The sequence below is a fragment of the Chelonoidis abingdonii genome, chromosome 21, assembly GCF_003597395.2.
Source record: "Chelonoidis abingdonii isolate Lonesome George chromosome 21, CheloAbing_2.0, whole genome shotgun sequence".
NCBI lineage: Eukaryota > Metazoa > Chordata > Testudines > Testudinidae > Chelonoidis > Chelonoidis abingdonii.
Genome location: NC_133789.1, coordinates 3909635 through 3934472, shown reverse-complemented (window position 1 = coordinate 3934472; position 24838 = coordinate 3909635). Strand labels below are relative to the sequence as shown.

The window sequence follows — 24838 nt, the reverse complement described above, 5'->3', positions numbered from 1 at the left end:
TCATTTATCAAATAGACTTCTCGCTCCTATCCTCTCAAGGACGCAGACTAGCAAGTCTTGCCTGCATCTTCCTTTTAAGTCCTGGTGAGAGAAGGAAATCCGCCATTTGGAGAAATTTTTGCTTCTATTGCAGCCAATCAAGTTTTACAGAGCCAAGACATTTCAGCACGTTTTCAATCAACACAAGTACTAACACTGGCACAGGAATGATTCACACCTACTGGTGAGCTAACAACCTCTCAAGCGGGGGGAGAGGAGGGCATGGCGAATGCTTGTGTGTGTTACCAGAATGCTGCTGTGGGAAAATGTGATGCGCGCACACACAAATTAAAAATGCCCTGGGCACTTTTGCAACAGAAAGATTAAAAAAATTTCCACGAAACATTTGCACACACGAGTAACAACAGCAGCAGCGACTTCAAATGGGATTTTTTTTTACAATGAATAAAGTTAAGCATATTCTTAAGTATTTTGCAGGATTGGGCCCTAATTGTATCTCTATAAAGGTTGTGAATCTTCATATATACACAGCGCTGGGATTCTGGGGAATTTTGTTTCCTTTAAACCTAGCAAACAGCACTTAGATCAGGGCAAAGCATGCTGTGATTTTACCAACTTCACCAAAGCTACAGTGGCTGCACATTTTCCAGGCTTTCCTAACCCACAGCTAACCAAGCTCCCAGAGTCCCTTCAGACCCTGCATCACACAATTAAAACATAAAGACTGCATGAAAAACAAACAGCATGAGGCATTCAAATAGGAGCATAAATAAATAGCTAAAACGCAAGGTCAATCAAACATCGACATAAATATCCTTCATCACTTTGACCTGGAATAAAACGCTGATGTCCATCAAAACACAGTGCCTGATTTTGCAGAGCTGCTGATGTCAATGGAAGATGAAGTCCTCAGCACCTCTAAGAATCAGACACTAAATGATGAAGAAACTCCATAAAAGAAACCTGCAAAGCATTTCTCTTTTCTCCAGACACCCTTCAAAAAAAGAGAAAACCACAAGCCCCAAACATTAAAATATGCCCTAAAGTTATTAGTTCAAAACTTACTAAAAACTTATCATGAAAAGAAGAGGAAGGGGGGAAAATCTAATTCTTCAATAATAACTTATGTTTCTGCACCAATTTAGGGTCTGTTCCTCCAAACACTTACCCACATGCTTAATTCTACGCCCATTGACTTTATGGGACTATTAATACATGTAAAATTCAGCATGTGTGTAAATGGGCTGCTGACTGGGGGCCACAGTCAGAAGACTGGTTTGCCATTCCCAGTCAGAAAGATCGGTACTCGCAGGTATTCTGTGCAGGTTTTTGAGATCCTCAGGAATACTGTTTTCCTTTTAAACCATGTCCCTCAAGGTAAGTGTGGTATTCTGAAATGAATGATTCTTTGCTTGCTATCTCTAGAACCCACTGGGGGATCCTAGAGATCTTTTAAAATTATTTTTTTAAAAATTAATTGCCAATCAGAGCAACATCCATGAGGTCATCGTCTTCCTCCCCAATTAAAAAATCAGGACTTGGCCGGGATGGCCTGTCAGCTGATAGGATAGCACTGCTGGTCATGGACAGAGTCTGGTCAGAAGAAATAGGTGATTTAGACCAACTTTCTGGTTTAATGCTATGAGACTTCTTCTTGTCTCTGTCTTTGTCACGATCCCTATCTCTATCACGGTCTTTGTCTTTCACTTTCTTCTTCTCTTTTTTGTGCTTCTTATGTTTTTCTGAACTATATTCCGGTAGTGGCCTAATGCCATCATCAGAGCTGGGACTGTTCTGATAGGATTTCTCTGCTATAGAGGAGCCAGACTCGCTCTCACTGTCTATATTTTGAGGAGTGTATGCTGGTGACTTACTGTGGCTGGGTGAGCAGCGTTCATGCTTTGGAGTAGACCCACTGATCAGAGGGGATCCATAGCTTTTGGAAGATGCCATCTGAGGCCTTAAGCTATCCCCACCTCCTTCCCCAGGTTTCTGCAAGGTTACTTTGGCTTTTATGCTAGGGGAACCACCATCGTGTTTGCTGATGATAATCTTGGCCACTCCAGTACTACCAATGTTTTTGGAATCTGAAGTCTTCTTGGAAGAGTCAATAGATCCTCCAGAAACAGAGACTTTGGATTTGTCTTTGTCACTTTTCTCCCGCTTCCCCTGAAATTCGCCTCCAGACATGTTGTGTTTGGAGGACAAAGAATGGCTTGAGGAATTGGAACTTGGCCCCATCTGTCCATCCATTGGGTCTTCACCTCCAGGCCCACTAGTAACAACCCCATGTTTAAGTTTGTCTATGACTGCAATCAAGGATGGCTTCTTGTTTCTGCTTGGAGATTTGCCCTTGGAGCTTCCATGCTGGTTCTGAGATGAAGACATGGAAGAACCAGCAGATGAAAAGGAAGATGAAGATGCTGTAGAAGAGTTTGATGAAGGAGGTGGTTTCTGGGACATGGACCCAGAGGATCCCATTCCTGAAAAGGACTTCATATTTGACCCTGATCCAGTCCCAGACATATGTGAGCCCCCAGAACCTGAACTGATAGGTGATTTTGCTTTAGATGATGGGGGAGTACCTGGAACAGGTTTCATTGGAGAGGCAAGCTTGTCAGAACCCCCTGATGGTCTAGAATGTGAAGGAGAAATGTTTGGTTTACTCATGGAAGGGTTCATAAGTGATGAAGGCTTCCCTTGAGGCTTCATCTTCGTACTTCCAGAACTGCTGCTGAGGCCATGTTTGGTGATAGGGGAGGATCCAGGCTTTCCCACAGACTGAGCTGAGCTTTTTGACTGACCTGAACCTGAGCCACCTTGGCTCAGGTAGAGGCTGCTGCTCATCTTTGAGCCAGAAGACCCTTCTGATTTGCTGCTTTTTACTTTGCCTGAGGCAGAAGAGGAGGAGGAAGAGGAGGAGGAATGGCTGTGATGGCTTTTGCTGCTTGAGGAGACAGAGCCACTGCTTGTATACTGGCTGTGTGAAGGTTTGCCAACAGTCACTGTCCCTTTGGGGATCTGAATTGTGATTTTGGGAATAGGAGGAGTGGCTACACCAGGAGGAGTCTGAGATCTGCCTGAACTTCCAGGAGATTTTGACCCACCAGAGCTTGCTGGTGGGGTGAAAGGTCTGTTTGATGAACTATGAGAGGGAGATTTCCCTTCTGTGTCCGCTTTCTTCCGCTTTGGAAGCTTTTCTTTACTTTTACCATCACTGGACGGGGTCCGGCTGCGTTTTCCTGGCTTACCATCTAGCCCAGGACCCGATAAACTACTCCCAGAGCCATTACTGTCTTTTACCCGTTTCTGAGACTTATCCTTTCCCAAATCCCCTGTACTTAGTAAAGGGCTCTGGCTTCCACTATGATGCTCCATAATGTCAGAGGACCCCAGGGTTTTGCTCGCAGCTGCAATAATACTGAAGTCATCCATGTCTGCCTGATTGCTTCCTTTAAATTTATTTTCTCCCCCATCACCCCCTAACACTTGCACTCCCAAACTACTTAGAGCCTGGGATGCAAAGCCCTTGAAATCGTCAGCATCTCCACTCTGACTGCTCTCATCGAAGTACTCCTCCCCAAAGCCACTTTGACTCTGACTGTTCAGTAAGTCAGGATTGAAATCTACTCCGTCTGGGAAAAAATGGTTTGAAGAGTCACTGTTTGGGCTCACAGTAGCATCTGCTATAAGGTCGGCTGGGTCAGTGTATGGGTTCTCACTATTTGTCTGAAAGACATCTGGGTCAAAGAGGGCACTTTGTGAATGTCCTGAACTAGATGAGTCCCTTACAGGCGTTCCGATGGGTGGACAGTCCTCATTAGTGCTGGGGAGCTTGGCAGCTTCCTCTGCTATATCAGAAAGGATATCAGTAACATCAGCTCCAATGCTGTCTGAACTGGAAAGTCGAACCATCCTCTGAATACTGGGCTGAGAGTGAGGTATAGGCTGGGGGTACGTAGCAGGTGGAGTGCTGCACTGACTGGGCGCTGGAGTAATATGAGGGGTATCCAGAGTATCAGCGGTCATGTTGACATCAAAAATCGGGTTCTGGGAATCAACATCCATTGAAAACAGCTCTCTCTGAAAATCATCCTCAGTTTGATGCTTGGGCTTGTCTGCTGGTGTGCGAGATTTTTTTTTCTTTTGCTTGTTCCCCCCAGGGCCCATTTCCATTCTAGGGGAGCCAGAAGAAGAGTTCTGCCTTTCAAGAGGGCTGCTCCCATACAGGGTGGAGAAGTCCTGAGGAGGATTGTCTTTAAGGAGGTTCATGAGCATCGGGTGGTTCTTGGTGTTGCTTGCTGGTGAGGATACTGGTGGTGGCGTGTGATGGGGAGGGGTTGGACTTGAGCCTATGGTAGACCCCACATTCCCTGTGATCTGCAACAAACTAGTGAGAATAGGGTTCTGAGACACTTTGCTGAAGTCCTCCCCATGGCCCACCGAGTCATGCCTCTCTTTCATGCTCATGCTCATGTTAAACAGGGTAGTGATGGGCCCCCCCGGAAAAGTGTTTGTTGGTGTAGTGGTACCACTCATTGGGTTGTTGCCTGTGGTCATGCCGTACCCTGGGCTGCTGGCGGGGGGCAGGTTTTTCTTCACCATGTCTTCTACTGTCTCTGCAATAAGGGACAGGGCTGGTGTATCCGCCTGAATGGTTTCTGCCTTTCTACGAATGGCTCTCATCGTCACAGGAATGGACATACATCTGCAAGACAGAAAGTGTGAAGGATTTAGTATGCAGTTTGCTCATTTATAGAAACTGTCAACTAAAAAGAGTTCTAAAAACATTACATGATTCACAGCAGCTCTGAGAGTTAGGAATTACCCCTATTTTGCAGGACAGTAAACTAATGCAAATCACAAAGGGACTTGCCCCAGGTCACATGGTAAGATAGCAACTGAGCAAGGAATTGCCAGAATTTAGAATCTTTTGTTCCCTGCTGTAACCATTCATAGCTACTCTGTCATATGCCTCTAGCCATTGAACAACAGTGCCTCTCTATGTTGCCTTTATTAATATTATCTGCTACATTTTTAATTACAATAAAAAACTTTAATAATTAGTAACTAAGTAATGCTTAAGAGAAGGATGATCTTGTAGCTAAAGAGACTGAGTGTTAGGAGGGATAGGTTCTGTTCCCAGCTCTGCCACAGGCTCCATGTGTGACCTTGGGTAAGTCAACTGAATCTGTGCCTCAGTTTCCCCATCCATAAAATAGGAATAATCGTACTGACCCAGAAGGTAGGTAACTCATCAGTATTGATAAGGCAGTCTGTAGAGTATCAGTATGTGCAGCGCATTATTAACACCTTGTAGTTTTCTAAATGCTTCCAGTGTTGCCTGGGGCTGAGTAATTTTGATAAAGGGCCTGTATAAATGTAAAGCCTGGGGGCTGGCAGGGCTATCAAGGCTATCAAACGTTGGAACCATGCGTGAGTCACCCTCTAATTCAAAGAGAGGCAGAGACTTTGAAGGCAACTGCAAGCTCCTCAGGAAGCATGAAAACATGTACAACTCAGCCAGGCATCCAGCAAATAAATATTTAATAAGGTCAGCAGTGGCTGCTCCACAGTTAAGGTTGGAACTGAGATTCCAATACAGCCCTGCTTTTGCCTCCCTTTCTCCTGACCATCATTTGCCTGAAATCCACAGACAAAGGATGAATGGCTTCAAATGTGGTAGGTTTTGTCCAAGGCTGGCACAGAAAATTCTCAACAGAAGTTGAAGTGCATTAGAAATGGAGTTCTGGAATGATGCCACCCAGACAGAGATCTTCACCAGAATTCAGAAAAAGTCTTTTAATGACATTTTGTCTCTTTTGTAGCTAAGAAATAGAAAGGATAATGGAAGCAGTATGTACCAGTAGACAGGGCATTAGACAGAGGCACAGGTGACTTGGCTTATATTCCTGTCTTTGACACTTGCCTGCTCAGTGACCTTAAGGCATACGACTTTAAACCTACGTGCCTCAGTTTCCCCATCTGTATAATGAGAATAATGCCACTTAAGTCATTTGTAAAGTGCTTTGAGATCTATGGATGAGAACTACTACAAAGGATCTAAGCATTATTATTTATTTGTATCTTTGTAGCACGATTACTATTATACATAGATTTGAGGAGGCTAGAAATCTATGTCGCATGCTTGTAACAATGATTGTTAAGCAACATTTACTGATTTATTAACTCAGTTTCATTAGACACCACAAATGTTCAGCTATTCGAGTACTTCCTTTGGCTGAACAAACTATAGTGCTTTATAAATAACTATGGCAGATAGTCTGAGAGAGATGGCAGGTGACCTACAATGGGATCTTTCTGCAGAAAAATGAACTGTAGGACCACTGTCGCCTAGATATTTGTGAAGTGCCCACCAGTACCTGGGTGCTAGTTCTGGGAATTTATAAAAGATGCTCTGAGTAGCATCTAATAGCAACACAGAGAAGGCCTGGTTTACCTCTGAACAACTTTGGCAATGAAGTCATCTGTACAGATGAGAGCATCAGAGAGCCCTTTATATAGTTTACAGTTCACATGTGTGGAGTCCTGCACATCCATGACCACTGAAAGACAGAGAGAAGGCATTTGGGAGACATTAAACTTCTAACTGCAGTGGCAAACAAACAAAAAGAACCCAACCCTATTTTCACCTAAAATCTATTTATAAAACACATGCTTTTCACTGACCCCTACTCACCACACACCAGGGAGTCATTCACAGGATGCTGAAAGGATACACTGAAACAGGAATCGGAGAGGGGGCAAACTTCAAATTGCAGGATCCCAGGAGAATCTGAAAGACACAGGAGCTGGTAAATGCGGCATCTTCACAGCACAAGAGACGAAGACAGACATGAGCTCAAATATAGCCTTGAAAAGAAAGAAAAATGAAATGGAGAGGCAAAACAGCCTGGGCTTCTAATTTCCCATTCCCCAAACCCATTGTCTGATTCTAACACGCTACAGAAAACAATCCAGGATCATCTCCAGTCACAGAATTGTATTTATGTCGGTTAATGTGTCACCCACCTTCTTTTAAAACAGTTCGCTTGACACAACTGCCAATCAGTGTGTTGTAGGCCACTTGATGCCTGATCAAGTTGAGGATGAGAGGAACCCGGCCAGGGTGCTGGAAAGTGATTTTACTAATGAGAGTTCCTTGCAGGCTTCTTCCATCTGGAAGAGGAGCATCTTTGTTCAGGAAATAGCAGTGCTGCTGTCCTGGAAGAGCCTAGGAAACAACCTGTGCTTTACTCTAATGGTACTGGATACAAGGAAGTAAAGCCAACTACCAAAGCAAGTGCAGCTCCAAAATCTGTGTCATGCTAAATTACCTTTGTGGTTGGAATTGACAAACATTGGAGAGACACTTTCTAAATATCAAACCCTTTTATAAACCGATTTACAACCTGAACAAAATACCAGTCTAGAAATACCACTGCCGAGAATGATAATATTATTTTGCATCTCTATACTGCCCCATCAGAGGTTCTCAAAGCACTTTTATACACAGTAAACTTCACTGTCCTTTTGCGGGGTGAATAAATACTGATCCATTTTACAGTTGGGGAAACAGAGGCACAGAAGGTGAAATCTTGGCCTCACTGAATTCAGTGCGAGTTTTATATTGACTTCAGTGAGTCTAACATTTCACACAAACTGTTTAAGTGACTTACCCAAAGGTCACACAATGTAGTCGGTGGAACAGCCACATAGAGAACCCATGAATGTTAACTCCCAGATCTATGCCGTAACCACCATGGTGACATTCCACCTCTCATGATGCTTGGGTTTTATAATTACACAGTCAAAGTCAATTCCCACTCATTGTATATGCAAATGCAAAAATATCTATAAATCCCCCAAAAGCCCATTCAAATTACATTAAGAATGTAAGCTACCTATAGAAGCCAGATAATTCCATGTCAATGTGAGCATTCAGTCACTTGCTGTGTACAGATATTGGCATGTTCAATGGAAACTGCATCTTTCAATACAGTAGCCAGCCCAGAAAGTACCTTCCTCTTCCCTCCACACATTGGCTACGAGTCTTCCAGCTCATGGCAGTCACTCAGGGAAGCAGTGGTTTAACAGTACAGATGATTTCAATAACTTCCCATAAACCCAGCTCTGGCATATCATAATTTTGAGTACCCTTATAGTTCTTATCTATGCAACTAACCCAATCAAAATAGCCAGTCTGTCCTTAGGAGGACCACCTCATTAGCACAGGCACATGTTTAAAAGAGGTCATTTATCAAATGTTATTAGACCAAATTGCTGATCTTCTCTGGTCATCTTACATTCTCCACTTCCAAGACTTTTGCTTTGATCCGTGATTCTCAGTTAAATAGGAACATTAAACAAGACAACCCATGCAGACACACTCATTGGTTGCACACGCATTGGTTTATTTTCCAAGTTTGATAAAATAGTACATAGCAGTTTTGGGTTACCTTTTGTAATGGAAGTAGATCAGCTGCAAAAACTAAGTCTTGTAGTCCAGAGGATGACAAATCCACAGTTAAGACAGGACAATTAACCTACTGTGATTGTGTCTTTTCCAGCATTCTGGCTTGGATAACTTAGGTTATGTCTACACACAAAAGCTGTACCTCTTTAAGTATAACTGCAACCACTCTAGAGGCCGTACTGGAAGAACTATTGGTAAGAACATGCCCCTAATTGACAGTTATACTGGTACAAGAGAAGGCTGTAGTTGTATTTAATAGTTTCCAGTCCAGGGTTTCTAACTCTTTCCAAAAGTCCTCAGCCTGCCTCTTGTGTGTGCTTAGTTTCCCAATTCTAGTGACATACTTACTGCATAGAAGCGCATGTTGTGGTTTAAAGGTACAGAATCAGTCTCCTTGGATAACTCAAACTGCGTGATCAGCTCATACAGGGGGACAAACGTTGGCGAGGTGTCAAACAATGGGATTCCTGAGGAAACACAGCAGAGCACAATGACCACATCATGAAGCTAAAAGGAGCTGTGCAATCATATGGACCTATTCAATCCTCAAAAGTACATATAAAAGAGTATAAGAACTTGGGTTCAACTCACTTAGCGTGCTTACAGCAATCTACTAGTAAAATCTAGTGAATACTTGTCCGGTAGAGTTATAACCCACCTGTGCAGCTCTGCAGTTTCTGAATGAAAGCCCGGGATACTGGAATAGGTCGTGGGAACTTCAAGAAGAAGCAAGCTGGCAAGTCAACACTGTTGGCACTGGTGACTGATGAGAAGGATGGAGTCCTAAAGCATTGAAGTTACTTGTTTTTTTTATTACATGAATATTTATATTTATGTAGGTACATTATGCTCCTCACCGCCCTCCCCCCAAATAGTGCCTGAGCACCGTACAAACATTAATGAATTTATCTTCACAATATACATGTAAGGTAGAAAAGTATTATGGTGTATGCACAAAAACAATTTTTAAAGTGGATTTATATTTTAAGTGTAAGATACACATTTTATCCTCTGCCCAAACATAAGTATCTTGTCTGTTACTTCTGAAAGATTATGGCACTTGATTAATACCTGAAAAATAGGCTTCACTCATGTCTCAAGTACAGGGTATTTCACAGATCAGGGCCACATCAAACCCCATGACTGATGATACGACACTGTGTTATTAACATGGCTTGGAAAGAGGACTCAAAAGAGGGCCACACAGGTAGCATCTGAATGAGGCCACTGTGAGAGGCCCCAGCAGAAATGCCCTTTCCTTACCCTTTGTTGTCAACAGGATGAGATCCCATGATTAATGGTGCAATTGGGAGTTTGTACATAGCCAAGGTTCCTTCGATTGTTATCGATGCGTTCATGCCCAAAGACCGAGGGACTGGAAGAGGAGGCAAGAGAAAGGAGACGGTATAAAAAACCGCTGGAAAAACCACTGATGTGCTTTAGGAGTTAAAAATACTGCTCACATGTAGATGTGTTATTTGTCTATGTAGCATCTCTTTCAAAGTTTGATATAGTCTAGTTTGAATGTGCAGCCTTTTATTTATGCTATTTAAAGTTCTATTTCTCTTTTCTGGGGTGCGCCAATTACCTGTCAGCAATAGATTTCAAGTGAATTTACAACCTTGCAGTACATTTCTATGTGCAAAATTATTTATGATTTTGGAGCTGTTCAATCCCAATGTCTTATTTTTCCAAGTTGTCTCGCTCTTGCTAGATAGGAAGCTTGGTGTTATTGCATAAAATACTAACAAAACGCAAACCTCTATGTACAGATGTGAAAGTTTATTATTATAGTCCTACAAAAAGCCACACCCATAATCACAGCTGAAACCAGGGGAAATAATTATTTTTTTTAATTAATCAAAATAAAATAAACCTAGAGTTGCCATCCTGGATGAAATTCACCTCAGTGCAGGGGGGCAGCCTATTTTGAGGGTTTAAGTAGGACTTCAGTGACACACTGGCTTTGTGCAGGCCTGCACAGAAGTGGATTTCACCTCCAGAGGGCAACTGTATCCAGAAAATGGGAGAACCGTCCCAGGGTTTGCATGTGCTTCTCAAACCTCCATCAGTCACGATGCCCTTGATTCTCTCATATTGGAGAGCAGTGGTTGCAGAAAGCCAAATGGCCATTACTCCCTGACCCTGGCTGTCCAGCCCCAGTGGAAGCTGGAATAGCAGGGGACCTAGTCTAACTTCTGCCATTGGTGTAAGGTCCTGAATGGATCACTGACTTTATGTTAGTGGATGACCAAGAGCACTGGAGCTATGCTTTACTATGCTCCTCTCGCCTGTAGAACACATCTAACATGACCTCTCCTTTCTGTTATGGCAGGGACGAGGGGGCTGGCTGGCACAGAAAACAGAAGAGCCACCTCTGCCAGCTTTCTGCTGGTGGAGACTTCCCCTATGCAATGGGAACTCTCCATCAGCCAGCTCCACACATGAAGGCCATTTTGTGCTACTTATGAAGGAGAACCCAGCCATTGATCTTCAGAATTCTACACTTCCCTCAAAAATCTAACCTCTACCACCAGTAAGTCAGTCAATCACGCTATAACGAAGCTGCCTTCTTCTACGATATTCTTGCCTCAGACTTCATAGAAAAGTTTAAACAAACTAGGAACAACCTTTAGACAGACTGAAAATCTTATGTGCCTAAAGTACAGTCAGTGGCCAGAAGTAGCCTTTTAGGTGACCTACCGTTGTTCTCATGCAAAATAATGGGGGCTCCAGTGCCTTCTTCAAATAAATCATAGGGTGAAACGTAATACTTGAGATTCATCAGATGACCTGGGGGAAACAGGCTTGTTAATGAGGGCCTTGATGGATGAGTTACTCCGATCCTTCATAAAAGTCACTAGCAACCAGACCACACTCACTTTGCGATACTGCACAGCACATGAAAAGCAAAGCCGTTCAAACAGTCACTCTTTTTAACAGAGGCCAAGATGTTTGACAAAGAGAAACTGTGCATTGTAAATCCAGTATAGGGAGTGATTGTGTTAAAGTAAAATTACCCTGCTGGATCGTGAGGTACTTAGAAATATGTAATGACCACCACTCTTACACTGGTAACTCTTATCCACTATTACAATCTGCTGATATGAACCTCAGTTACCATCCATAAAGGTTTTTGTCACCTGAATAAAATCAGACAACTAAGAAGGGTCTGTTCAACCCCTTCTCTCTTTTGGTTACGCAAAAGACACAGATACCTCCACTTCTTGGGGTGAGATACCCAACACTGCCATGAAGAATCTTGTCGAGGAGACTTGCGTTGGTGGCTTGCCTACAACAGAGAGAATCGTAGATTTATAACGTGCTGGAGCATAGTTCAAATCCCAAATGTCTAAGCACTGGCGGCTGCTTTAAGATCCTTCAATACACAGTTCACAGCCAGATAAAAGTAAGTATCTTAAGCTCCACACTGTAACTGGAAAATGTCTCAAAGTATTGGCAAAAGGAGTTATCAGTTTCCCCACTAACTAAGTGGGTTGTAGTCCATTAAAACTACAACACTAAAAGCTAATGTAAGTGGTTCCCAACCTGTTTTGTTGGAACAACTCCTGCGATAGATTGGCAGGTGACTGATTAACCCCATCCCAGTATCTCCTCCTGCTATACGCAAGAAAAGTTGCTGTATCTATTTTTTTTCAGTCAGTCCCTCGTTTACGCTGTCTCTGCTCTTTTTCTCTCTATTCTCTCTTTTTCATCCTCAGCCTGTTTTTTCCTCACTTTCTATTTCAATTGCTCATTCTGCAGTTAAACATAGACTTTAGAAAAGCCTTACAAATGATTAACAGTTTCTGCAACATTTTGTATCAACCTCCAGTTGCACAGGGTTGCTTTAATGTCAGCATCAGTTTTTAAAAAGAAGTCAGAAAGTATGGGCCTCATCATGGTGCCAATTCATGCCCAGGTATTGAGAAAATCAAAGGTGTATAAATGTTCTTACCAGTACATCACTGCCATCTTTGAGAGATCCAGCTCCAAAGACTGAAGAGCCAAGTACATTTTAGTTTTAAGTTTGCTTGAAAAAAAGCAGCATGAAAAAAAAAAAAAAGAAGAATTCAAGAAACTGTACAGAACCTGAAGTTAACTCAGAAATTCAGATTAAATTCTTAACTAATAGTATGACCCTAATCATGGTATTAAATCACTAACGAGAGTCATTTTTTCCTATTATGGTTTCAAAATAAACTGATAAAAAACATATACACAGTGAATGATACTACGTCTCACATCTTAGATTGTATATATTTTCTCTTCTCAATTTGTATAGAGCAAATCATGTACATATGTATTCCTAATTTGGTATCTGTGTACTTCATGATTATAATAAAAGATAAAATTAAGGGATTTATACGTACATCTATGTTTTTTAAATAAAAAATGCAAGAACCACAGAGAAGAAAATGAAAATAACAAATTTTATGCTTCATAGTATTTTACCACTAAATTCATTTCAATCTCTGTCTAGAAATCAACCCTGGCTGAGCTGATCAAGTTTCTAAGATCATGCAATAAAGTGTGTGTGCAGCTGACACAGTATTTGCTCAAGACTCAACATTGCAAGGTATTAAGTATCTTCTGGGAGATGCTCAGCAGTCTCTACTCTCATTGAAGTCAATGGAGCTGTGGAGTGCTCAGCAGTTTTGAAATTAGGCCACATATGTGGATTTAGGAGTCTATGTTTAGGCTCCCTTTTTTCAGTCTTGCCCACTATGAATAGATTATTTTTTTTAATATCAGTGAAAATAGGTACTGGATTGAAATATTCCCCTGCATTGTTGAGCATCCCTAAAATAATACCACTGTGTTAGTAAGCAGTAAAATCAGAGAGAAACAAAATGAACCTGAAACTGGCCAGTTCATTATCTCACTTGATATGAAGTGAAATGTAAACATGCTGCACAAATATAGAAGTGACATTTTAAAATTTCTTTTAGTATTTTAGTAGAAACTTAGGCCCTGATCCTGCAAACATGTATGCACCTGAATAATCCAGTGTAAGCCCTTTGGGACAGGGACTGTCTTTTTGTTCACTGCTTTTACAATGCCAAGCACGATGGGATCCTGGTCCACAACTGGGACTCCTAGGCATGATGGTAATTCAAATAAATACATGGAGGATCAGGGTATTGATAAGGAAATTTGTTAATATAGTTTATCTTGACAGTGACCTTTAAATGCAGTGCTTTTTTATGTATAAAGACAGATGGTTATCAAGATAAAAAACAGCTTTTCCAAGGTCTCTTAGTGTAAGAAAATTGACAAATAGATTTCCAAGCAAATGACCTGATGTGTTAGAGATTTGTAACTTGGACTCCAATATTATAAACACTTATACACAGTCTTAACTTTAAGCACACAAGCAGGCCGATGGAAGCCAACAGGACTAACCACCTGTGTAAAATTAACATGGGTTAAGTGCTTGCAGAACTGGGGCCTAGACTGGTTATAAAACCATGGGGGAAAAGGGGTGGGGAGCAGAATACACTACATGCTATAGACACTTACTTGTCTCCAGGAAGTTTATAAAGGTTCACAAGCCCCTTTAGATGCTTAGAGAACTCATCAAAGTTTTTCTCTCTAGGAGGGAAAAAAAAATTGTCATTGTTAAGCCATTTGGATAAATCCTTCATAGTAGATCGTTTTATTTTTAAGAAGTATTACCTTTATAATAAAATTCTTAAATCACTCAGGAATTTACTTTTACAACATGAAAACAGTGAAAATGTGTTTCTTTCTTCACTCTCTGATATTGGCAATCAATTTACTTTTAGCTTTCTGTTTTTTAAATTTCTCTGCAAAACACCCTTGTCAAGAGACAATTGTGTGGCCTCGTAGAGAGGCTTCAAAGGTACCATGCATGATGAAGAGTCAGGAAGTCCTAGCCAAATGAAGCCAGAAAACCTCTTGTGAAAGTGCAGAGACTTTGTGAAGAAGGAACCGTTACCAACTACTGTATAACTCCAACCATAAAATAATACTGCTGATCATTGCATCCTGAAAAAAATTATTTTCCCTGATATTGAACAACTGTTTTTGCTCACCTCAGCTGTTGCACCAGTTCTGGACAGCTCTGAAATGGAAAGAACATACACTACCATTCACTTCAAATTAATCTGTGACTTTTGAACATTTCTATGACTATAAAATACAGGGACAGAATGAGGTTTCTGACCATTATCTTCTGGTGAGAAACAGTTTTACACTCACTGCTCTGCACCAGTATGGTTCTGATGTCCTGTTTGTCAATTACTTGCAGCATAAATTCAATTAATATTATCTCCTGTTAAACAACTATACCAGTTTTCAAACTTGGGGGCTTTAAAACTTGAACACCTAAATCTATATGTGGGCATCTACTAGAACTGCCATGGTTTTCAGAGGTGCAATTAAATCAATGGGAATTGCAGAAGCCACCGCCTCTGAAAAAATCAGGCCACTTATTTAAGATGCCTAACTTTAGGCCTCCAAGTTGAAACATTTTGACCCAAGTTTCCATCTTCCATCTACAGAACTGTAAGTTTTATCAATGATAAAGAAATCTACTGAAGGAAACAGGTAAAAAGCTGCAGATAACTGTAATTCCGCTTTGTCGGTTGATTATACTCTGACTCATAGAAAAATATGGACCATTATCTAAGTGGCTCTTATTCACATGCACAGAACTGAACTAATCACCAAATTTAGGCGTGAGAAGGAATCTCCCCATGGAGGTTTTCACCTTTCACTTGGGCCATGAGTAGAGAATTTCTATGGGAACTAGATGGACATATTTTACACAATTGATTCCCTGTGTTTGTGCAGAGGGTAGGCAAACCAACCCTGCTTGTCTTTGCCGTTACCCATCTCCTCTTTTTAGGTTATACGTACCACAGGATTTTCTCCATGGTGCGCCACCTTCACATCACACAGCAGCCCTGTAGGATCTAACTGGACTTCCACATAGAACATGTCTGAAGTGATGTAACATTCAGTGCCATTTGCACTAAGGTGAGATCCAAGGCTTACATACAAAACAAAACAAAAATTGCTATGAGATGCACACAAAAAACAATCAAACCAGCATGAGATTATGATGATTCTGTACAGATACATGGGAAATGCCTCTGCCACAAAAGAAGACTTACCCATTTTGTCTAGCTATAGATTCCAAGCGATCGGTCATGGCAGGCAGAGATGATACTAAACAGGAAAGACAAGGGAAGGTTAGACTGCATGACTCTTAATTTCTCCATAGGAGTGTATTCCTTTGGCTCCAAGTGCAGTCTCAACTCCCCTTCCTCACACACACACAAGCCAACATTATGCACTTGCACGGTTTCACATCTGGGTGCATGCACACATGAATTACCGACATGCAAAATATAGCAGGAGCAATTTTTAAAAAGAAAATACATACTACTCACCATTGCAGTCACAACTGCAAAGAAATGAACTGATATTCTACCACGTTCCCATACATAACCACTTTTGGGGTGAGGCCAGGCAAATGGTTTAGCTGGCAACCTAAACTATGACATTCTACTGTGGCATAAGAGGTAAATATGTGCATGTGAGCGTGCATGCACACATATGTAAATGCACATACCATAAACACAAAATGAAACATCTGCTATTTCTGTTTATTTTTACAATTTAATATTTCAATCATGTTTCATTCTGAACACCATGGAAAGCCTAAGCACATTTTTTGTTGTTACATTTCCAAGGAGTTTACCAACCTTTTAATGCTTTCTGCAAAGTCTCCAAACAGCTCACCAGATGTTGATGGCCCCCAGAGTTCATCGCAACCCGTTTTTCCTGAGTGAAAAGGGAGGGAAAAAACAGCATTTGTATGCAATGTTCATCAAGACTGAGTCCATAACTGTTATTCAGGGCCAAATGTTGTTTATTAAGACAATTCAAAGGTAATTAAATCCTATCCCAGAATTACTCTTCCATTTAGCTTCTTAAAATGAGAACAGGAGCAAGGTAACGTAAAGATATCCACTGCGCACGCACACTTTTTTTCCCCTTAAGCAGCTGATTGAATTGGAAGAATAGATTCTAAAAGCTTTTTATATATGCATAATCCTAAACAAATTGAGAATAATAAAGGAAGAAATGGGGGGAAATAGCCAGGCATGCAAATTTCACACACCACAGAACAATATTTGCAGAAAACTTTGCGTTATCTTTCCCTTCCCCATTGCTGCTATTTCAACAAACACAGCAGCCGAGCAGTGGTGCTAAAACTGAAAGCAACATGCCTACCATTAGGAACACTTCTACAATAACTTAGTGCAGCTCTTCACAGATTAACTGTACTTCTATCAGAAAAGGAGAATTAATGAGATCGTGCTGCACAACTGCACTAACAGCTGGTTGCCAAAGGGGACTGGTACCATAGTTCTGAGTAGAGACTGCAGTCCAGTGGTTAAGGGCAGCAGGATCATGGGTTCTATTCCTGACTCTGCCAATGTTCCATTATGTGCCCTTGGGTAAGTACTTCATCTCTTTGTGCCTGTTTCCCCTTAGTCTCTCTTGGCTATTTAAATTATAAACTTTTTCTCCCTGTTTGGGTTAGCACAATGGGAACCCTGATCTTGGCTACACCCTCTAGGTGCAAATGGTAAAACCCTACCTTCTATGAGACGTTGTAAAGATTAAGATTTTGCAAAACACTTTGAGACAGCTGTCTGAGGAGTGCTAAGGAACTACCACTACTAATCCAGACTACATAACTACACCATTCTCCCGGGAAACAATCTCATCCAGACTCCTCCAATTCTCACCATGACTTGACGGACAAGCTTCACTGTTTCAGTCCAAGGTCTGTTTTGGTTAAACTTTGCATGAAGTCTTTCCAAGAGAGAACTCATCTTATTCAGCTTCTCCGTTTCTACAGGACAAATCATATGGGACAACTCAGTCAGGGGGCCTGCTGCTGTTTAATCTCAGTGCTGACAACAATAGTCAAACTTTTACAAATAAAAACTCCTGCGAGTTCTAAATAAAAGATGTGTCCTTTGCCTTTAACAGCAAGATAAAATAATTCTGAGAAATTTTACTTCTTGCCACTTTACTCTTCTCTCTCACACACACACAGTTAAATAATGCAAAGACTGTACCAAAGGTGAGTAAGATGTGAGAGTGGGATTTGGTCCATCTTGTTTGGTCTTGGTATTGCATTAGAATTGACTGGGTACTGTTTGCAGGCACAAGAGGCTGGTTTAAAGACCTGCTGAAACCTCCAGGAAAACAGACGGTAAGAAGTACAGCAGATCTTTAAAGAGGGAAGGTTCTGCTTTTAATCTCCTGTTTCTTATTGCACTGTATACACTTACAGCTCCTTTCCAACTCTTTTGTTCTACTAACCTCATTGTATGGCAAAGATCCTCCCCACAGACCGCCTTCTCTCCCAATCACCCACTACAATCAACCATTTGTATTCAGTGAATCACCAGGAAGGAACCCCCAGACCAGCTTGAGAGCCACTGTACTCACATTCATGTATTAAATTCTATTTTTTTTAAAACACCTTCACCGCCCTGAATGGAAGTCAACATACCATACTACAAAGACTCCAACTGGAGCTCATTTACAGTGAAGGACCTGAGGCAGCGACAGTTGGAATGCGATACAGCGAGGGACTCATGCCTCTGCCCAACTGCCAGCGCCTCAGAGCGCTCAAAATTCTATGATTTAGAGGTATTCTAACCTGCCTAGTGGGATGGAGCCAATGTCTCAGGGTTGGTATCCAGTGGGGACGGTCTCATTAGATTGCAGAAATGTCCTAGACCAGGGACTGCAATTTGCACACTGCAAGGGAGTGACACAACTCGGGATTTCACAGTAAATGAGGTTTCAAGTGACACTATCACTTGAAATCTAGTCATTTTTGAAAAATGAGTGTCATGTCTCAGTCTCCTCCCTAGCACCATGACCCTAACTCATATCCCACCCTGGTGCGAAGGGGCAGTCATGGAGGGGGCACTGCACAGGATTGCAGGGGCACCCAGGTTTGGCCCAGTCACACCTCAACTGTGACAGCAGCCGCTGCCTGCAGTGAGTGCAGGGCAGGCTCACTTACCAACTCCCCCATCCCTCCTCTCTGCACCAGGCCAGGAGAAATCAATGTTTGCCTGTTCTTACACCTGTGGTTTCCTTATTTCTGTGGGTGCAACTGAACCCATGCTAAAGCCACACTGGCTTTCATTAGAAAATAAACCAGTTCCTCTATAGACTCTTTGGAATGTGCAGTAATCAGAGTTTATTTTGGCAACCTCATCTGAGTTGCCAGATCCAAGGAAAACACAGGATTATAACACTTTGATGATGTAAGTTGCTGCTCATTTAAACACACATATCTAGGGACTTTTCAAAATTCAGGTTGGTAATGGAACAGATCAGAGATCTAAACTGTGGAGAACATCTCCTGGGCAGGGGAAGCACAGCAATGCTGTTAGGGGAATGTGAGGACCTGACTGTGCTGTGCTGAAGAATCCAAGCCAAGAGGGGCCCGTCTGGTAAGGGAAGCAGAAAGGGGGCTGTTTGGACAGTCTCAGCTGTTAGGACCAGGTTCCCTGATCATCACTCCCCCACTGCCACCCATGCCAACTGGCCATCACCATGCTCTGCTGGGGAAGCCAGAAGAGACTCTGCAAGCAGGATGCTGTAGGCTGTCCCCACTACTTTTGATACCACTGCAGCACAGAGCCTCTTCCTCCCCTAGCCGTTCAGCGCAGCCCCAGGGAACCAAGTCCCAGCTGCTTCCCCTGTTGGACAGAGCCTAAGTAGAAGAATAACAGCTCAGTGCCCCAGGGCCACACTAAAGGGCCAAAGTCAGGAGCAGGCCACTACTCATAGGGTGCTGCATTCTGCTGTTCTCCTGATTCAAGGAGGGCTCCATTTGCTTCCCTGCACAGGGAAGAGTGTAACAGGCAGGGAGCCAGGTCCCATCAGCCAAGACAACCTCAACCCCTGTAAGGAGTGGAAACCACCACATAGGACACACCCACTCTGCTCTCCATAGATAGCAGGCATCCATTGTCCAACGTGGGTACTGGACACCTACCCTGTGGGTACCAGGCATCCCACACAAGGGATTGTGTGCATAAGACATGAATCGCCAAAGGAGGGCTCAGCAAAACAAAAAAAGTTTGGGAATTTCTGCACTAAATTGTATCATTCACTGGCAGTGTAATAGCAACTGAAGGGGCATGTTTGATGAAGATAAAGGTGTCTGCAATCTGATCTATTTTATGCTAGACCCATCCACCAAAGATTACAAACTCCACTATATAATGCTGTATCTTGATCAAAGGGCAAGCTATTTTAATCAACATAAAGCTTTGCAGAGTAGGACCTGTAACCTCTCATAGGCCATATTGGATCACGCTGGATAGCCAAGGCTTAGGTGCCCGTAGGCTCTGTATACCAGGAGACCATGCAGACCAAGATGAAACATCCCACACTAGACAGCTGCGTTGTCCTCAGGCTGCTCCCATGAAGATACAGCAGCCTTTGCTAGGAACCCTTCAGCTCCAGCAGCCATTCACATCCCACTGGGGCAACAGGCAGCGAAGAACTCCAGTGGGCACGGGCTGCGTTGCTGTTACGGATGTGGGTGGCCGTGGGACCCCATATTTCGGTCCCCTCCCATGCAGGGCAGCAGAGCAACATGATAACAACGGAGGCAACGTGCGCGCAGGGAGGAAGTAACTCCCCACCAGCTCAGCTAAGAGCAGGAGCAGGGATCAACCTCACCCCCCTGGAGCTGACTGGAGGGGGGTTTCCGGGGGAGCTGAAGGCAGGGGGGGGCCGCAGAATCTCAGAGGGAAGTTGGGGAGCAGATCTCCCCATTCCCTAGAGCCAGGGCTTCCCCTTCAGCGCCCGGGGCTCCCCCCGCGAGCCCCGCCCCTCCAAGGGCCACGCCTCCCCCCGGGTCCCCCCCGACCCCAGACTCACCCTCGGCGCCCCCCTGTGCCGCCTTCATCCCGTGGGCCGATGCGGGCCTGTGAGGGGGGAGGGAGAAGGGGAGGGCCCCGGGGCAGGCCGCAGGCGCCGGCCTGGCGTAGAGCAGGTACCCGCGGCCAGGCCCCTCCCGCTCGGGCCTCAGTCCGCGGCGGCCGCCGCCAGCCCAACGGCCATGGCTACGCGCCAAACCGCGCGACACTTCCGCCTTCTCGCAGCCACCGAGACATCTCGCGAGAGCAGAACGGCTCGACCTGCTGGGTGGTGGTCTCGCGAGACGTGGAGCGGTCCCTCTTCTCCCCGGCGCTGGGCTAGGTATCGAGAGGTCATGGGCAAGAGGCACGTGTGTGTCCATGCGATGCCCAGGAGAGTTGCAGGGTAGGGAGCTACTTCTGCAAGGGAAGGGGGGAGGATTTTGTGTCTGCAGGTGGGGAAAAAAATGCAATTGAAGCCAAAATGTTACAAAAAATATTTAATTGCAAGGGAAAAAAAAACTAAAAAGTTGTAAACTGAAAAGTTACATTCCATTCCCCCCCCCCCCTTGTAAAATAACTGGAGCAGCAAATCCTGGTTACTGCTTTGGGAAGGGTAGCACACATCGCAGAACCTACCATCCCAACAGCTAAAGAGACTTAATGTAAGTAATGCACAAGCAGGGCAAATTATTTTAGAGTAGGTGGGATTTTTTGCTTGAACATAGTTAATGGTGCCGTAACTTCAGCTTCATAATTCACTGTTTCAGATGTCACTTTACCATTGTGAGAAGAAGATACCTTGTCAATATGAGGCATAAACTTTCTTGTTTAAAAGGGGACAGTTAACAGCACGTATTTTATTCGTTTATAAAGTAAGTTTATCATCACCAGTGATGTGCAGGGGTTATGAAGGAAGCTGCAGAAGCAACCCCCCACTGACCAAAGTCAGACTCCATAAAACATACAGTAATCCAACCTGAACCTAGTATTGGGTTATAAAAGGGGGCAAGAAAAGGCTTGAGGGATTAGTGGTTTTATTGGGTATGACAATTACACAAATACATATGTACCTAATTCACAGTATTGTAGCCATGTAGGGTGACCAGACAGCAAATATGAAAAATCGGGGGCAGGGGGGTTATAAGAACCTCTATAAGAAAAAGACCCCAAAATTGGGACTGTCCCTATAAAATCAGGACATCTGGTCACCCTATAGCCATGTAGGTCCCAAGAGGGATGAGATAATATCTTTTATTGGACCAACTTATGCTGGTGAAAGAGACAAGATTAATACTTCGCTCCCCACCCCCCAACACTTTTCAAGATACCTGAGTCTTATACATGCCTATTACATCATTCAGTGTATTTCATCCAGTGCACTAAATGCTCCAGTAACAACTATGTGGGTGAAATGAGAAATGCTCTCAAATGAGTTCACTCAGAAAAATGATGAGAGAAGAACACTGTATGAGCTGTAAGTAAATACTTTTCACAAAATGATCACTCCCTGTCCAACCTCTTAGTCCTCATCCTCAAAGGAAACCTGCACAACACCTCCAAAATGCAAGCCTGGATAGCAGGTCACTTCACCTTGAATTGTTTCTTACAACATGTGTTAACTCCTTATATCTATTTGTTCTACCTTGTATTTTGCTATGACACTCTTGAGTATGTACCGCAGACCTAAAGAAGAGTTGTGTATATTCAAAATTTTGTCTTTCATCAACAGAAGCTGGTCTAGTAAAAGATATTACCTCACGCACTGTGTATCCATAACTTCCAACTACAGGAACTGGTAGACAAAAGTTTAGGCCTGACATGAATGGTTACAGTTCTAAACACATCTAAACTGATCTTTTAGACTTATTAAGGTTTTACACCTTTCTCCCCAAAGAAGGTTTTTAAGAGGCTATTTTAAGCACCTTTATAATTAAAAAATCCACATAAAATAAACACAAGTCTTCAAAATATATTAAGTATTTTTACATTCTTTTTATCCAGTGGCTATTTTTGCTCCCTTTGCTTGAGTCAAGTCTTCTGCAGCTGAATATTGCTTGATTTTTGCAACAGATGGTTTTCATCAGAAGGCCTCAAAGCACCTTACAAGCATGAAAGCTCACAACACCCAAGAATGAGAGGTCACTAGCCCCCTAAAGGGGAAGCAATACAAGAGTATGTGGAACTAAAAAAGCCCAAGCACATGTCATTCTTCTTGGAGCAGGATACAATCCTTCAAGTGTCTAGTTTTCCATAGGCAGTAACACTCCCCATCAGGCCCAAATGCATAGTTCTAGCTCCTTGTAGAGTAAACAAAAAGATGCTCTTTTGTAGAATCCAAGAAGTATACTTGCTTCACTCCTACAGTATAGCAAACAGATCTCTTCTTATGAGAGTTTGCCTAAGCAGTTGATTTTAACCAGCTCTCCATAGGCAGAAGCACAAGCATACCACACACTGAAGAAATCCAGCCTACTTTCATACCTTCCCTCTTTATGGCACTGACTTCCTGTTAATAAGCCACAGCTGAAGACCCTCTTCTCCAAGAGTGGCAGCTCAGGCAATCTTTATGAATGGGGTAGGATTCTCTCTTTCCCCAAGGAAGACATTTATCCCTGTTCAATGGCCTAATGTGCAGGGTACTTATCACATACCCATGTGAGGTAGTGAATACAAATAAATTAATATTTAACAAAAAAGTAATGGAAAATTGCCCTGATAAAACTAGCAGATTTGCTAATGCAATATAAATGGGGAAGAATGCTACCTAGGACTATAATAGTTGTCACTTTTTTTTTACAGAACAATCACTCTGAAATTCATGACATCTGGCGGTAAAACTCAGATCCTTCTGCTCTAGAAAGCACTGCATTCTACCATGTGAACTAAAGGAGAATCTCCTTCAGCTGTTAGCAGTATACGGCCTCTGATGCACAGGTCTGATTCCATCCAGTAGAGAATTGTGTTAAACACTTATATATGCCAGCTCATTATAATACACCTCTACCCCGATATAACGTGAGCCAATATAACACGAATTCAGATATAACACGGTAAAGCAGTTCTCCAGGGGGGGCTATGCACTCTGGCAGATCAAAGCAAGTTTGAATAACATGGTTTCACCTATAACGCGGTAAGATTTTTTGGCTCCCGAGAACAGCGTTATATCGAGGTAAAGGTGTATTTTAATAAATCACAGAGTTCCCTGTGAAACCCAACAGCTGTTACAGCAGATCAGATTGAAGAATAAAATCAAGGTGCAAGGAGGTCATCTGTCTACCAGGACTTTACTGATCCTGTAATGAGCTCCATGTAGTAGGCATCCCAAAAAGGAAGTTAGAAGGTGACTTGATTGTGGTTTTGAAGTACCTATATGTGAAGCTTTCTGATAGATTAAAAATGAACTTTACTACTAGATAAAAGCATAACAAGATCCAATGGCTTGAAATGTAAGCTAGACAAATTCAAACTGGAAATTAGATCAGATTTGCTAACAATATGTGGGGCAGGGAGGTGGGGAGAATTAATCATTGGAACAGCTTGCTGAGATGAGTGGTGGATTCTCCATCTCTTGAAGTCTTTACAAGATTGGATGTCTTTCTAAAAGATATGGTCTACTTCAATCAGAAGTTATTAGGCTTGATACAGGAATTACTGGGTGTAGTTCTGTGGGCTGTGTTAAAAAGCAGACAAGGAAAGCAGAGAAGATGATCACAGTAGTCGCTTCTGGCCTTAAAAAACTATGAAGTTAGTGGCGCTCTATGTGAGCATAAGGGGCTTTCTATACTGAGCTCACTGCAAAATTGGGGCCTGGGAGAGGAAAAAGCAGCCATAAACCACAAACTGTTTGTATTTCTTTTGCCATCCTTTAACTTAAAAACAAAGCATAGATTTGTTTTTAAAGTCTGTAAAATATGATCAAAAAAGGAAATGAATGATACTGGATAAAGCTTCTGGGTGCTGAGTGTCGACCTAAAGGCAATTTTATTGCCTAGAGACATACAAACAATTATAATTATAGCCAGAGGCTCAGTGTTCAAAGTGCTGACATGGCTACATGGAAGCCATACATACATAAATACAAATTGAATAAATGCTAATCAAAACCTAGAATTTCAGAGCTTTTGAAAAATTACCTTTAAGTGAAGTGACCATGATATGAAACTACATCTGCCTTCAACAGTAACAGTCCAAATCTTACAGTTTTCAATAGATTGCTGGGGCCACTGCTATATCATTCAGTAGCACTGATCCCCAATCCATCATGTGTAGCACTCAAGTCTCAAAATAGTCGTTTTCACTATTGTTTCTCTTTAGAATAAGATAGGGATGGAAACTGCAAGGGGGTATTTTTCATCAGAGGGAAGGGAGGGAGCATTTACTTGCTTTTTCTATTTGATTTAAAGTGTTAAAACTGGCA

The 24838-nt window shown here is 42.6% G+C and overlaps 1 protein-coding gene across 3 annotated transcripts; it reads right to left on the bottom strand.

Moving 5' to 3' along the window:
* Positions 1-428: 428 nt before the first annotated feature.
* Positions 429-20696, bottom strand: MED1 (mediator complex subunit 1). 3 transcript variants are annotated; one of them, XM_032791319.2, is made up of 18 exons: positions 20441-20696; positions 17266-17372; positions 16213-16291; positions 15619-15673; positions 15362-15494; positions 14536-14564; positions 14000-14071; positions 12435-12509; positions 11695-11768; positions 11180-11269; positions 9740-9851; positions 9135-9259; positions 8825-8943; positions 7033-7234; positions 6701-6796; positions 6461-6566; positions 4568-4708; positions 429-994 (listed from the first exon to the last, which is right to left on the bottom strand). In XM_032791319.2, exons 1-18 carry the CDS (start codon positions 20466-20468, stop codon positions 919-921), a joined length of 1719 nt encoding a protein of 572 aa, XP_032647210.1. In that variant the 5' UTR covers positions 20469-20696; the 3' UTR covers positions 429-918. The 3 variants fall into 3 exon arrangements, with proteins under 3 accessions (XP_032647210.1, XP_032647206.1, XP_032647208.1); XM_032791315.2 differs by having other exon boundaries at positions 429-4708; positions 20441-20673; XM_032791317.2 differs by having other exon boundaries at positions 429-4708; positions 12435-12475; positions 20441-20629.
* Positions 20697-24838: the final 4142 nt, after the last annotated feature.

Excerpts from the sequence above, each read along its gene's own strand:
- MED1 (XM_032791315.2), bottom strand. The coding sequence starts at position 20,468 with ATGAAGGCGGCACAGGGGGGCGCCGAGG. Across the intron at positions 15,495-15,618 it reads TCTATAGCTAGACAAAATGG|CCTTGGATCTCACCTTAGTG; the intron begins GTAAGTCTTCTT and ends TTTGTATGTAAG. Across the intron at positions 6,567-6,700 it reads GAATGACTCCCTGGTGTGTG|TGGTCATGGATGTGCAGGAC; the intron begins GTGAGTAGGGGT and ends TCTGTCTTTCAG.